This window comes from Gossypium arboreum, chromosome 7 (genome assembly GCF_025698485.1).
Source record: "Gossypium arboreum isolate Shixiya-1 chromosome 7, ASM2569848v2, whole genome shotgun sequence".
NCBI classification, from domain to species: domain Eukaryota; kingdom Viridiplantae; phylum Streptophyta; class Magnoliopsida; order Malvales; family Malvaceae; genus Gossypium; species Gossypium arboreum.
This window is the reverse complement of record NC_069076.1, coordinates 100,121,268-100,135,051: the sequence shown is the minus strand read 5'-3', so window position 1 is coordinate 100,135,051 and position 13,784 is coordinate 100,121,268. Positions and strand designations below refer to the sequence as shown.

Genomic DNA, 13,784 nt, shown 5'->3' with positions numbered 1-13,784 from the left:
TTATTTATTTTTATTTGATAATTGATGTTTAATTGATAATATTTTAAAATAAAAAATTAATTAAGTGGTTAAATTAGATCGATAGTGGAATCGACTAAGCTGTTGGTTTATTCCGATGGTCCAATTAACAAATTAAAAATATTAGAATTTAATTGTTTTATTTTTACCAATTCTCGTTTTATTTGTTTAAGTAAACACTACTAATTTTTACTTGTTTAAATAACACAATGTTGTTTGAAGTAACTTTAAGCAATTATTTTAGTTTTTCTATATTACTTTTTAACATTTTTTTAATTCTAATTATCTCATTTTATTCTTTTATAAATATATAAATAATTAACCAATCATTAATTTGACACAAGGAGTAGGTGATCAGAAGACTAATTGAAAATTATAATAATAATAATTTGATATATTAATGATGGAATTTTCTAACTCTATATAAATTCCTCATAATTATGAGAAACCAATTTAACACTAGATTTATCAATTCTGACTTGAACTCAAAGTATTTGATCCAATTAATTCAAATCCGAACCCGTTCAAACCAATTTGATCAAATGATGCAAAATACCTGAATTGAACTGAGATAATCTGAATCGAAAACTCAACTAACACAAAATAATTCAAAACTGAAATAACCCACAAATTTAAAAACCTTTGAAAAGGCAACCCAATTTGTCTAATTGACAGATCTAGCAAGAACTCAACTAATTTCCATGGCTAATGAAAGTACGAAACATCTGCAATTATCAGCTTCACCTTTGCCTCATTTTCAGACAAAAACCTCCTTAAAATTCCTGTTGCTGTTACTAACATAATCTGGCAAATATTGAAACAAAAATTACACAAAGATCTAATGCTTCTCTTATACAACATTTTTCGAACCAAGTTGTTATTTTTGGGTCTTAGTTCGACGAACGAAAGCAGTTCACCATAAAGTAGTCATCCAAGTTGTATGTTACAGAACATAGAAATAAGAGAGGACATACAAGAGACCAAAAAAAGAACAAGAATATATTTCCATTAAAGGTAAACAAATAGCTTCAAAATTCCACAACTAGAAAACTTAGATATACTGTTTCTTGCTCTCTGTATCTCTCTCTCTCTCTCTTTCTCTGTAAGCAATTACACCCCAAATAGACCAAAAGCAGGGATTATACGGATTTGAGAATCCCCGGGGTTAAAAAAATGAGATTCACATAATTCAGGTACAAAAATGAAACAACAAAGGATTCCCTAAAGTTGGTGCATAAGCCCAGGTACTTCTATACAACATGATACCCTTCGGTCATAAGACTATCCAAAATTTGAAGCCCCCATTACGCGAGTCTTTATACTCATAATGGCCTATGGGCTTTGATAAAAAAACAAAAATTTTCAAGTTTAGTTTTGGTTATGCATCTTGCTTTCTGAAACTGATTCTCTATAGCCAAAAAAGAGTCATCAGTCCACCATCAAATACAGAGTATTGTCTACAAAAGTTTTAGTACTCTGCAGTTAGAGATGGATAAGTGGAGTGCTCAATCAGAATCTTTGGAAGAAACCAACAATGAGTCGACCCCATTGGGAAATTCCTCTGTGTTAGCTAAAGTTGAAGAACTACCTTGGCAGTGGCTCTCGTCATTGCTAGTTGTTCGAGGTCTCCTTGGTCTTGGTCGAATATTGGTACCCATAGGAAATGGCTCCTACAAAAGCAAAGAAGTAGGAATTAAATACTCGAAACATCCATCTCCATTACAGATATGAGCTTGTTTAGGTAAAAGCACCATGGAAACTCTCGTACTAGGAGTCAAATTGAATTTTGCCCACTTTACTCAAAAAAAGGGTAAATTAGTCCCTATACATTAAATCAAAAGACTAAACTAGTCCTTCTGTTAACAAAAATGGATGAAATTTTTAACAGAAAGAACCAATTAGCTCTTTGATCTAACATACAAGGATTAATTTGCCCATTTTTTGAGAAAATGGGGCAGAATGCAATTTGACTCCTAGAACGAGGGCTTCCACGGTAGTTTTACCGCTTGTTTATGGTGTCAAGCTAGCTTACCTGATCACCCGCATTTGGGCCATTAGTGTGAAAAAGAATAGGGCGACATCGTTTATCTTCATTCATCAAGCTCGAATTCTGGAAATGAGTAATAAGAGCAGCCTTTCCCTGGATCCTAGCAAATGCAATAGACGCAACCTTTTCACTGTTGAACTTCTCCCATTTCTTGCCATTGAATGCCTGAAAAGATGTATTGGTTTAACCCGAAGGTTTGATTTATCAAAATATAACCACACAACACACATGCAAATGACAATATTTTACAGAGCTAAGAGATATTAGTGTGAGATATCATCCATTTATCAAACCTTATAGAAGGGAACGATATGTTGCGGGTCAATCATGTTGATGAAAGCATAGCCTACATTGCATTTATTCTGACAAAAAATAATTATTTGTAAAAGTTTAGGTTAGTAACATTGAACTACAAGTAAATGTAGCACAACCAAGCATGTATCAGAATGTCGAGGATGGAAAATGCTTAAAGGACCAATTGAGTTACTTGCCTTGAAGTCAATTGGCAAATAAATAAAATCATAAGTTCCTCGACAGTGCTCATCAATGGCTGCCAGAAGCATCTTTGAGGTATACCTGCGCAAATCAACATTTTTCTTAAGTTGATAATCATTTTGAAAAAAGAAACATAGGGAAAGGACAAGCAATAAAAAATCCAAAGGATGAACATTAGCATAACATCACATCAAATTCATTAAGCATTCACCACCTTCGCTAACTCACTTCAACATATTACTATAAATGATGAATTTGAATGAACCAGAACCAATATGTCAAGTAGTCAAATAGAAACTACATTGCAAAATTAGTGATGCATCGACAATTAGTCCATTTTGTAGCATCAATGAGATATAAAGGCAAAGTGCTGTTAATCATCACAGGCTATCTGCAACTTTAAGATAATTCATCGCACGGTTTTCTTCAAGCATGAGAAAGTTCAAACAGAAAAAATATTCTAAGAAATAAATTATTTGAATAGTAAATAAAAATAAAAATAAAAATTCAAGGCATTATACATAAAGAGTAAAATGACTGAGGAGCAGTTCACATACTTGTTGGGTATATTTTTAATCATAAGCGTTGTTCTGCTGTCTTCCCCGCGTATGATTCGGTCAATATCAAGTTCATATTGTTTTTTATCAGCATTACTAGTATTTGATTCATTTCTGCGGTATGAAAAGTTTCTGACACGATCATTAGGAGAATCAAGAGATGCGGGCATCATAGGGTTCCTGCGAGGGAAAAGGTGGCACATTTGCTGAGGAGAGTGTACCCCACCAGTTTTTGTCAAATCCATGCAATTTCCACCAACATGAGAAAAAATGTTGTGGGAAGCATATTCCACCGGATGTGATAGCGAGCTACTAGGAAAGCCCACGCTTCCAAGAGATCCAAGGGGAAAACCTGAAGTTTCAGGAGACTCCCCGATATAAGGATGCCGCTTGTCCCAGAATGCAGAATTAACTGGTGGTGCTGAGCCAATGTGGTGGTGTACAGGTGATCCTACATTCAACATTACAGAAGGAGCCCTAGGAAATGCTGGGATATGTGGAAGGCGATTAGCATGAATGCCATTAACAAACGATGGTGAATTTGGCCAAACCATGGCAGTTGGCAGATTTTGCTGGGGCGAGTTGGAGTTGTTCCACATGTAATGGTTTCCATTACATGACAAGCTTCCATTTCCAGATGACCCAAACACTAGGGAATTTATCAGTAACACAAAGTTAGTTTTAGGAAAGTAAAATCCAAAGCATAAGTATCATAATTGAATTCAAGAATAAAGAAGAATTACATTAGTCAGAACTTTTAACATAATAAATTGTGAGCTTTATAAAAAATATTAACATACTGAATTATGAAATTCCTATAAATTCACAAAGGGGTGCAACAAAGATGCTGGGAAACAATTTTAATTAATATTGGATACCATAATCAGCTGAGCTTACCCCCTGCATTAGGTTGCATTAGGTGCCCATTTGACCTTGCTCCTCGAATATGCCTATTATCAAGTCCTTCAGCCATCATGGGACTGCTGCTGCTAGCCATGTCTATTATGGTACTAGAGGAATTGAATGGAATACCATTGGCTAAGCTATCATGATACTCAGGTAAAGAATGGGGATGGAAACTTGGTACACCTTGGTTAGCAAACTTCATTTCATCTAGAGCGTGGTCGGGCTCCCGAAAGCTTAAGGGTTTTCCTATCGGTGACACTCTTGCTGGAGAGGCTAAGTTAATTGGCACAGTAGAACTTCGATGAGTTTCAGCAAATGTACTCACAGGTGCAACAACCTGGGTAGACCCATTATCCATGCAGCCAGATGCAGTCAATCCTGGAGAAACTGTCAGAATGAGTATATGAAGCAACAGAAACATTTGCTCTGAAACAACAGTTTATAATGAATTGATCAGATGGCAGAAATTTAAGGGGAAATCATACCACAGTTTCCCGATGATAACTCATCAAAAGGGCTTTTGCATAGGTTAGGTTCATCTTGCTCTGACTCAGGCTGTTGTGTAAAGCTGCAAAAGGAATTCTGATGTATTATTACTTGTAGAGGCCACAGAAAACAAGAACTTTTTTTTACTAAAAGAAAAAAGAATAAGGAACAGAATACAACTTAGATGCACAAAATGCAAATAAGCTATCCCAAAAGTTACCAAACATGATTTACCAACCCCATATTCATATTGAAGTAGACAATTAGCACAGAATCATAATGTTAAAAATAAAAACAAATTCCCACTTTCAGGAGCCAAGATCATGGAAAGGGAGAGAATAAGTTTATGATATTACCGTCCAATGCCCCATAGATGGCTTGGTTCAATTTTGATCTGCTTCCCAGCAATGTCACTGCTATTCAGTGCTTGAAAAGCAGCTTCTGCAGCTCTAACATCATAAAACTCAATGAATTTGGGATTATGCTTCTGCAGAGTTTCATGGATCTGCCACAAAATTTTATTACATGAGATACATTATCATCCCAAACATAAGGGAATTGTGAAGCTGAAGGAAATTGAGTGAACCCTTTACTTCTTTAATTTCTCCAAAAGCACCAAATATTTGTTGAAGTTTATCGGATGAAACAGAAGAATCAAGGTTGAAAACCACCAGCGTCCCATGGTTCACATCTTTTTCAGATTGGTTTTCCTGAGGTCACAAGATTTTGGAAAATAAATTAATAAAGCAGCAACATGTCACATGAAGATGAAACAAATTGGACAAAACAAGGTTGTAAGTTGAAACAACAGAGAGTAACAACAATAAAAGAAGACATAACCATCCAGAACAAATTGGTTGAAGCCAAACCTTTGGAATTGAATAATGTATATCAAGTTTCCTACGCCTCAATGATTTATTCTGCAGAGCCCTCATTGCATTTTGGGCTGCTCTTAGATCATAATAAGAAATCATAACAAACCCACGATGCTTGCAGGCAGTATAGAGAGTTCGAATATCTCCATATTGCTGACAGAAGAAAACAGGTTGGTCAATTAACTTACTAGAACATGTACCTTTAAAATGAGATTTGATGGATTTGCTTGCAGAAAGTCTCAATAAACAATGTATCAGATTCAAAGGAACACGAACCTCAAAGAGAGTCTTTAACTCTGAGTCTTCGACATTGCTATTAATGTTCCTAACAAAAAGTGTCCTAGAAGGATGCTCACCATATGGATGTTCACCAACAATTAAGCCATTTGAACCCCCTTGAATGTTGAATACTCTAAGAAGATCAGAATTCCTCGGAACCATGGATACACGATCATCCCCTTCTAGTTCCATTCCTCCACCACTGCTGAATAGGTCAAAGTCTTCTAATTCATCTCCTTTACTGTCAAGAGTATTAAGTCCCAAGTCATCAATCACCCCAGAGAATAGATCATCTTCATCAGGAAGGAGATTTCCGATAGTCTGTGCCTCAACTTCTTCCATAGATTTGAAAGGTTCTTCCTCAACGTGTGGAGCAGCTGAACTGGCATGTTGACAAGATAGATCATTCCCTAATAATCTCACTGCATAAAGACAAAAGCAAAGCAAATCATAGATAAAAAATTTATTAATTGTACGCTAATGAAAAGAAAAAGACAGTGTGTAACCAGAAAAAATTGGGGGAAAAGGAATCATTGCAGTGAAGAATGATATCAGCCATGGTTTTCAGTCAGATGGGAAAATGTCCTACTGGGATGAACCTCTAGTAGAGAAAAAGGCAAATAGAGAAATACATGTGTGTGTGTGTCTGAACAGATTAATAAAATAGACAAACCAAGAAGTGATTAATTAACAATTTCATATTTTCTTTTAGAAATTTTAGCAATGATATGGTAGGAAATTAATAGTCATCAATCAAAAGATTCAACACATAAAAAGCTATATAAGCATCTGATATCAGAAAATCAAGAGAGAAACAGTGCAAACATGGAATGCAAAAGCATCTTGACGCATGAGTCCAGACACCCATAGATATGCACAGAAGCTTGATGCTTGTGGTAAAAACACTTACACTTTCTATTAAATACTTCAGAGAATGAACTTGAAAACAGGCTACTTTCATGCTGGATCACATTGCCATAGGTCCTGTTTCTATTCAAGTTCTCTGCTGGTTTTGTATACAGATTTGACATTGATTTAGGATGGTGATTCACAGAATTCCATGAATGCTCAGACAAATTGGTAATTCCCTTCCAACCAATGCTTAACTTTTCTTCTTGATCTCTGGCCAAATTTGATGGGGGTTGTTCCATATAGTCAGTAGACAGTTGTTCCATCGGAGATGAACCAACAATCTTGTCTGCAAAGACCAGAATTTTTTTTACACAAACAGGAAACAAACCATGCAAAAGGTTTTTTGCACAGAAAAGTACATTAAGTTTTCATTTTAAAATATCCGAGATATAGAAATGATATCCAAAGTTTTACATGCGACACCGGCAAAAATTCCATAAAACAAGAAACATATTGCTAACAAGAATAAGAAAAATAAGTGAACTTACTAAACCTATCAAGGTTAATATGCATGTATGCTATCTCAAGGGATAAACCTCATGTTCCCAGAGAGATCTCACAAGGGGTGAATTCTGACAATAAATACAGCATTTGCAAAAGGGGAAAAAAACTAAGACCAACACCAATTGTTGGCTCTCAATTAAACCGAGTATATCACACACTTTTGGAATTAATATATTTGTAGTATTCACTAAACCATAAAGGTTAACGGTGATTCTTAAATACACCCCATATGTCATCCCTAAGTCAAGGATGCATATGTCATCGTAGTAACCAAGAGACTGAACTGGTCATCTATTAAGTTTAACAATGACAAAAGCTACAAGTTAAGTTTTTCTAATCTAAGCCTACAGGCAAGAAATTGACAACCAGTTTAAACAATCAATGCATTTAAAATAAACCAATTAGAAGCAGAGAGAACAAGCAATTCATTTGTCCATATCTTTGTTCTCACCTTGATTATCAGACATTGTATTCGGCTTCCAAAATCCAACTTGTCTCTGCCCAACAGAAGTAAATGTTAAACAACATGAAATAAATTACTGTTTTTTGATACAGTGACTTGAAAGCTTCAACGAGAAGAAAATGTTCACAATTCAAAAAGAAGCACATACAGGAACCTTACAATTTGTCTAAAACAAGACAAAAAGACCCACTAATAAACTCAAAATATAAAGAAATATAAAAAATTGGGTGCATCATTTTTCCCTACAATACCTCAACTGGGAAAAGAATGTCTTCTAAAAAGCGGGATGATGCCGATGCCGATGCCGATGCTGATGCCGATGCATTACTTTGATCCATGACCTCGAATGGCATTTTTCGGTTTTAACACCAGACAATCTGAAAAACTGAAAGCTAAAAGCCCAACATTTGTCAGTTGCAACTCCGCCTGACTTGATGGCCTTATATCAAAAAGCATTCAACAACCAGTAATTCCTAATCAATAAACTTGTAAGTTTTCATAAAATAAAGATAATATAACATTACAAGAAGTTCAAATTTTGAAAGAAACATGAATTTACTAATTTAAATTCTAAACTCTTTCGTTTCAATATATCAAAAATCATAGAAAGAACAGAAGATAGACACAAAAGCTACCTACTTTCTTAAAAATTTGGCAACTTAAAAGCATTTTTAAAGGAAGAACAGGAGGCCATTTTTTTTTTTTTTTTTTACTTTGTGGTAATTCAAAAATAAATTGAAACATGTAACATTAGAAGGACAGCCACTTACCTACCAACGACCAAATGAAATTACCCCCGTTGGGTTTCCAAGAAAAGGTACATGTTGATTATGGGGAACTTAATTTAAAAGTGATAAAAGAAACATACATGATGCTGATTAAGGTGAATTTTCCATTTGCGAACCAAAATAAAAATTACAAATTTTTTATAAAAAATCATTAAATTCCCAATATTTATATTCTAGTTTCCTTTTCTTTTCCCTTTTTCCCACGACCTTTTTGTAGGCAGCTAAAACAAAACAAATGATTTATGCAACTTCAACCCTGAAAAGAAATTTGTTACCTACAGCACCAGTTTAAACTTTAAACCCAATCTTGCATTTCTTAAATTTGATCAGATCGAGGAATTTAGTCATGAAAAATGCCTAAAGTCTGAAATTAACCTTTAAAAACCCAAATTTGTCAAAGTTTGACCTCAATAAAACAGAAACCAAACCTTACCTTTTGAAGCCAAAACAAAATTTGTTCAAATTTCTGCAAGCCGTTGCATGAATTGATACCCAGGTCGAAAGCAACACTCATTCAAATATTTTTTTTGAAAAAAAAAGAGCAATTCCGAGAGAGATAAAAGGGTAAAAAAAATCAAGGCATAGAGGAAGAAGACAAAGCAAGGGATCTCATCATCTTTTTCCCTGCATTGCAAGCCATTACTCACCACAAGAGAGAGAGAATACTTTTCCCCTTTTTTTTTTTGTTGGTTTTTTGTTTTCTTCTACAAAACCATAATTACATAACCATTTAACATCAATTTGAAAAAAAAAATGAAATTCAATTCTCTCGGCAGCTTTAAAGAAAAAGGAAGAAATACAAAATTCTGACGATCAGAAAAAGCGAAATTCCGGCGAGATTTGGATTCTCGCCGGTCGCTGAGTTTTCCCTTTAAAAAGAGAAAACAGAGAGAGAATCAATTTTAGATTTTTGGATTTTAGAGAGAAATATATATAATTAATTAATTAAACGGAAAAAAAAAAGTGTTTTGCTTTGTTAGTTGCCTTTGAAGGGAAAAAGAACATAAAAAATAAATAGGCGCGCTGGCGCGACGGCTTTTTATATTTTGTTTTTATTTATTTATTTATTTACATTTCTCGATTAAAAAATAAGGTTAAAATGTGCCATAAATCCCTGTACTTCTCATAAATCTAAAATTAGTTCCTATATTTTTATTTCTAAAAATTTAGTCTTTTTATTTTTTTATTTTAAAATTCAGGTTTAATGGTTATTATTGTTAAAATTATTTTGTTAAATTTATATTTATTCTAACGTCATTTTTAGTTACATTATTATTAAGTTAGTTTTTTTATTTCAAAATATTATACAAACAAATTTAACAAAAAAATAACAATGTTAACAATTAAATTAGAAAAATAAAGGACTAATTTTTAAAAATAAAAAATATGAATTAAATTTTAAATTTGTGAAGAATACATGGACCTATTGTACATTTTAACCAAATAAATAAATAAGTTCCGTCCCTTAAAACACGACCGCAAATTTTGGTGGCTAGTAGTAACCGGGATATAATAAATTGAGCTGCTTTTTTTAAAGATATTTTTAGAAATAAATAATATGGTTAATTTTACTAAACGAGGTCTCAAACTTTAAAATATTGTAATTGAATTTTTTAAATATCAACCTAGGTGCCAAGGGACATAAGTCACATACTTGCAAGTATGGTTCCACTTGAGTTATATTAGGTTGGTGGTTTGAATTCGAGTGCCAAAAGATTTGCAGAATCGAACTAGTAGTCAAACCAATCAAACCACCAATTCTCGATTCAATTAGCCTAATCGATTTTATCTAATTCAATTGAATAAATTATTATATATATTAGAGAAAACTAGTTCACCTATCTATTTAACTAGTCCAACCCCTTATTCCAGACTAGTATCTCAATTGGTTCCTAGTTTGATTTTAAAAATAGTGCCTTGAGCACAGTTGATTTACATAATTAATGTTATGTGTCATACCTTACAAGTTGTATCTCTGCTAATCGAGATGCTCCCCCTTTCAAGAACCCTTTAAGGTTCTCGACAGAGGAGGGAGACAAAACCTCAACACGAGGACAATACATGTTGTTATTAGAGTTTGGTTGGCTACCCTGTGGTTGACACTTCAAGGGCTTCTCACGAATAAGTCAACCCTCCTTAACGATACTAATACTTTAAGGACTCGCTTAGATTGTTTTGTTGTACAAATAGTAATTTAGATTTTAGATCATAATTCAAGGACGAGAAATGCAATTATCCCGAAAACAATAATAAATTGTTTTAATTATGAAGAGAAATTTTGTAGGTAATTATGAACTGCTTTGTTTACGTTAGAATTGATAATTAATATTTCTCATATTTAACTCTGTTTTCTAATAATTTTTTATAAAAAATAATAATAACAGATTTACGAAATCAAGCAAAGGCGGGCATGAGAATTTGAAGGCGCCAGCCAGCTAGTTTCAATCCGGCGCCATCTAGTTTTGTAAAGCTCCACGTATAAGATTTACGTCCTTGTCTTAATATCCACGTGTCATTCATCTATTAGTAGTTCAAATACACCTAACATGATTTTTTGATAAGAGCAAAATTTACAATAAAAATAATAATAAAACCATTGAATTTTATTTTTAATTTGTATTTTGTATAAATAGAATAAGTGTTTTAAATGAAATATTGATGCATGGTAAATATTGGGGAGTGTTTAGGGATGTAGACGCAAAGTGTTTAGTTGATTTTTAGATGTAGTTAGGAAAATATTTAATTTTTAAGATTGAGATAATAGTCTTGTTACAAGGTCTACTCTTATCATGAAGAAAGGGTTATCGATAGTTGAAAGTAAATCTTAGTTGATCTTAGTCGACGGAGCTGTGGAAAGTTATTTGGTTGAATTACGGCTTGTTCATCATTTGTTAAGTCGAAACTGGAATGTTCCTGTTCGTCATATTCCAAGGTTCCAAAATATTATTGCTGATTATATTGTCAAGTGTATGGCAACAAATTCACATAAATTCATTAGTTTGAAAATCGCCCACAATCAACTAGAAGCTTAATTGAGATAGATTATGTTATTTCTTTGAGATATTACTGTATTATTTGATTTTTACTTTAAACGGTCTTTATCTACCAAAAAATATATAAGAGTTTAAATGCAAAAGTAAAAAAAAATGAAGAGATTCTATTACAATTGATGCATCTAAATAATCACAAATCAAAATTAATATTATCAATTGAATATATTCAAAATTAAATTAAAATAAATTTAATTCTCTTTTAAATGATTAATAAAATTGCACATTAACTCCCAAAATTAAAATATATATGTTTAGTCTTTTCAAAATGATGAAATTATAAATTAATACATAACTTAAAAATTATAACTCGATATCGATTGCCTAAAAAATTTTGAATTTACCCGAATAAATTTAGACTAAACTTACACATGATCCATATAAATTGAAACTTAAATACAATATTTTAATTTTATCATTTAACCAATACTTCATTGAGGGATAAAATTAAAATTTAAAATTTATTTAAATGTTAATTTAATATTTGGGGGTTATCTCTTGGTTGGCTTTTTTTTAATTTATGTAGTGGAAAGTGATGTGTATATAGATCATCCTACAAACATTCATTCCAAGGATGTAATGGAAATGTTTGAACAACAAAAAAAAAAAATGGAGGAAATGAGAATTTTATAAATTCTTTTATAGAAAAAAAAAAGAAGGAAGAAAAGGAGTCAAAGAAATCATAGAATCTTTGAAAAATATAAGGACCTTTCATGAAAAAGGGGAGACTTCAACATAATAATCTTTTAATCCTAAAGCAATATAAGAATATAGACAACTCCATGAAACCATGGATATGATGTCTTAAAACACTAAATAAAATTAGGATAATATTTGCTACACTTTTATTTAACCCTCAAATGGGTCATATAATAAATTTACTTAAATCTGTTTCTGAAATTTAAAATTTTCACCTTCATTAAATTATTATTAAATAATATAATAAATAATATAATGTTGATTGAGGTGATAGAATAAATTTGAGGGTTTTTTTCCTAAATATAAATTAAATTTGATTAAAAATAAAAATTTTAATTTAAATCAATGTTTTCGTTCAATCAAGAAATTAGAAAATTTCAATTTAATCACCAGTTTAACTGAATTTTTAGTCCAATTCAACTAATTTAATTAATTTACAACTCAACCGATCAACATCTTATTTTAGATCAAAACTCAGACCAATTTCCAATTCAACTATTCAATCCAATTCTACAAACAGTTATTTAAACTAAAAATTCCAAACTTTAACTAGACATAAAATTTAAAGCATATTAAATTAATTTCATTTTCATAAAAATCCAAAATTAATTTAATCATCCTAAACCCTAAGAAACCTGAGAGAATTTTAATTAAAAAAACTTCCAACCTTAATTTGTATCTAAAATGTCTCATCCCAATTCAATTACCACCACAAAATCAATATAATTTGTTGATTGAATTTTCAGCTTCGTTTCAATTTCTAACAAAATAATATATCTTTATGAAATTATTAGTAAAAAAACTATAACAAATAATATAATTTTGAATAAGGTGATTAGCAATTTCGAGTTCATTTTTTTAAATCTCATTTATAATAAAATTAAAATTTCAATTCAAATCAAGGTTTTATAATTAATTTGGTGACCGAATCAATTAGATCATTATTTTTCGATTCGACTGGTTCGATTGATCCAACCAGTTTATTTGGTTAAATTGAATAAAGTATTAAAATTTAAAATTTAAAAATATATTATTTTAAGAAATAGAGAAAATTAACTCAACCGCCTATTCAACTGATTTTTTTAATCCAATTCAATCGAATCTCGAGTTAACCAATTCGACATATTATTCCGAATCAAAACCCTAACCGATTAGTGATTAAAAAAATACCAGACCTAAATTTAAAAAAAAAAAGCATATTAAATGAAGTCCATTTTCCATAAAATAAAATAAAAAAATTAATTACCCTAAACCTAAAAAGAAAAAGAAAATAAAAAAAATCCAACCTTAATTTAAATATAAAGTGCGTAATGCCCCAATTGAATCAGCACCACAAAATGAATGGAAAACCTAAATTAGGCAGACTTAAATGGACCCCACAAGTTAAAGCATGAAATAGTATAAAGATCCATGTGATGGATCAAATTTATGTCCATCATTATTAACCTAATCCATTGTCTATTATCCAAACAAAAAATGCTTAGAAAAATACAGCATGGCATGTTCACTTTTTAAGTACCTCTAATTATGGATTCTAATATCTTTTCCAACATGCTTTTGTCGGTTCTTTTATTCCTTTTGATTTCCATTTTATATATTCCTTTCCTCTTCAATATTCATTAATAATTTATCTTATCACAACATGGTGGAATATTTTTATATATAGTTCACAGTTTTATTGGTTTTATAAACAAATATTTAAAAG

At 31.7% G+C, this 13,784-nt stretch overlaps 1 protein-coding gene across 8 annotated transcripts; it reads right to left on the bottom strand.

Moving 5' to 3' along the window:
• Positions 1–996: 996 nt before the first annotated feature.
• Positions 997–9,363, bottom strand: LOC108457155 (protein MEI2-like 1). 8 transcript variants are annotated; one of them, XM_053031309.1, is made up of 15 exons: positions 8,764–9,363; positions 7,794–7,981; positions 7,531–7,576; positions 6,574–6,861; positions 5,661–6,085; positions 5,379–5,537; positions 5,103–5,219; positions 4,866–5,014; positions 4,509–4,591; positions 4,015–4,401; positions 3,118–3,766; positions 2,557–2,641; positions 2,359–2,427; positions 2,051–2,230; positions 997–1,688 (listed from the first exon to the last, which is right to left on the bottom strand). In XM_053031309.1, exons 2-15 carry the CDS (start codon positions 7,893–7,895, stop codon positions 1,524–1,526), a joined length of 2,904 nt encoding a protein of 967 aa, XP_052887269.1. In that variant the 5' UTR covers positions 7,896–7,981; positions 8,764–9,363; the 3' UTR covers positions 997–1,523. The 8 variants fall into 8 exon arrangements, with proteins under 8 accessions (XP_052887269.1, XP_017611535.1, XP_017611544.1 ...); XM_017756046.2 differs by having other exon boundaries at positions 4,015–4,410; positions 8,764–9,357; XM_017756055.2 differs by having other exon boundaries at positions 4,015–4,410; positions 7,794–7,934; positions 8,764–9,357.
• Positions 9,364–13,784: the final 4,421 nt, after the last annotated feature.

Bases quoted from the DNA above. Each gene is read 5' to 3' on its own strand.
- LOC108457155 (XM_053031305.1), bottom strand. From the start codon at position 7,895: ATGCCATTCGAGGTCATGGATCAAAGTAATGCATCGGCATCAGCATCG. The intron at 7,577-7,793 runs GTATTGTAGGGA...TCTGTTGGGCAG, and splicing joins ACATTCTTTTCCCAGTTGAG to AGACAAGTTGGATTTTGGAA. The intron at 5,015-5,102 runs GTAAAGGGTTCA...ATTTTGTGGCAG, and splicing joins CTTTTGGAGAAATTAAAGAA to ATCCATGAAACTCTGCAGAA.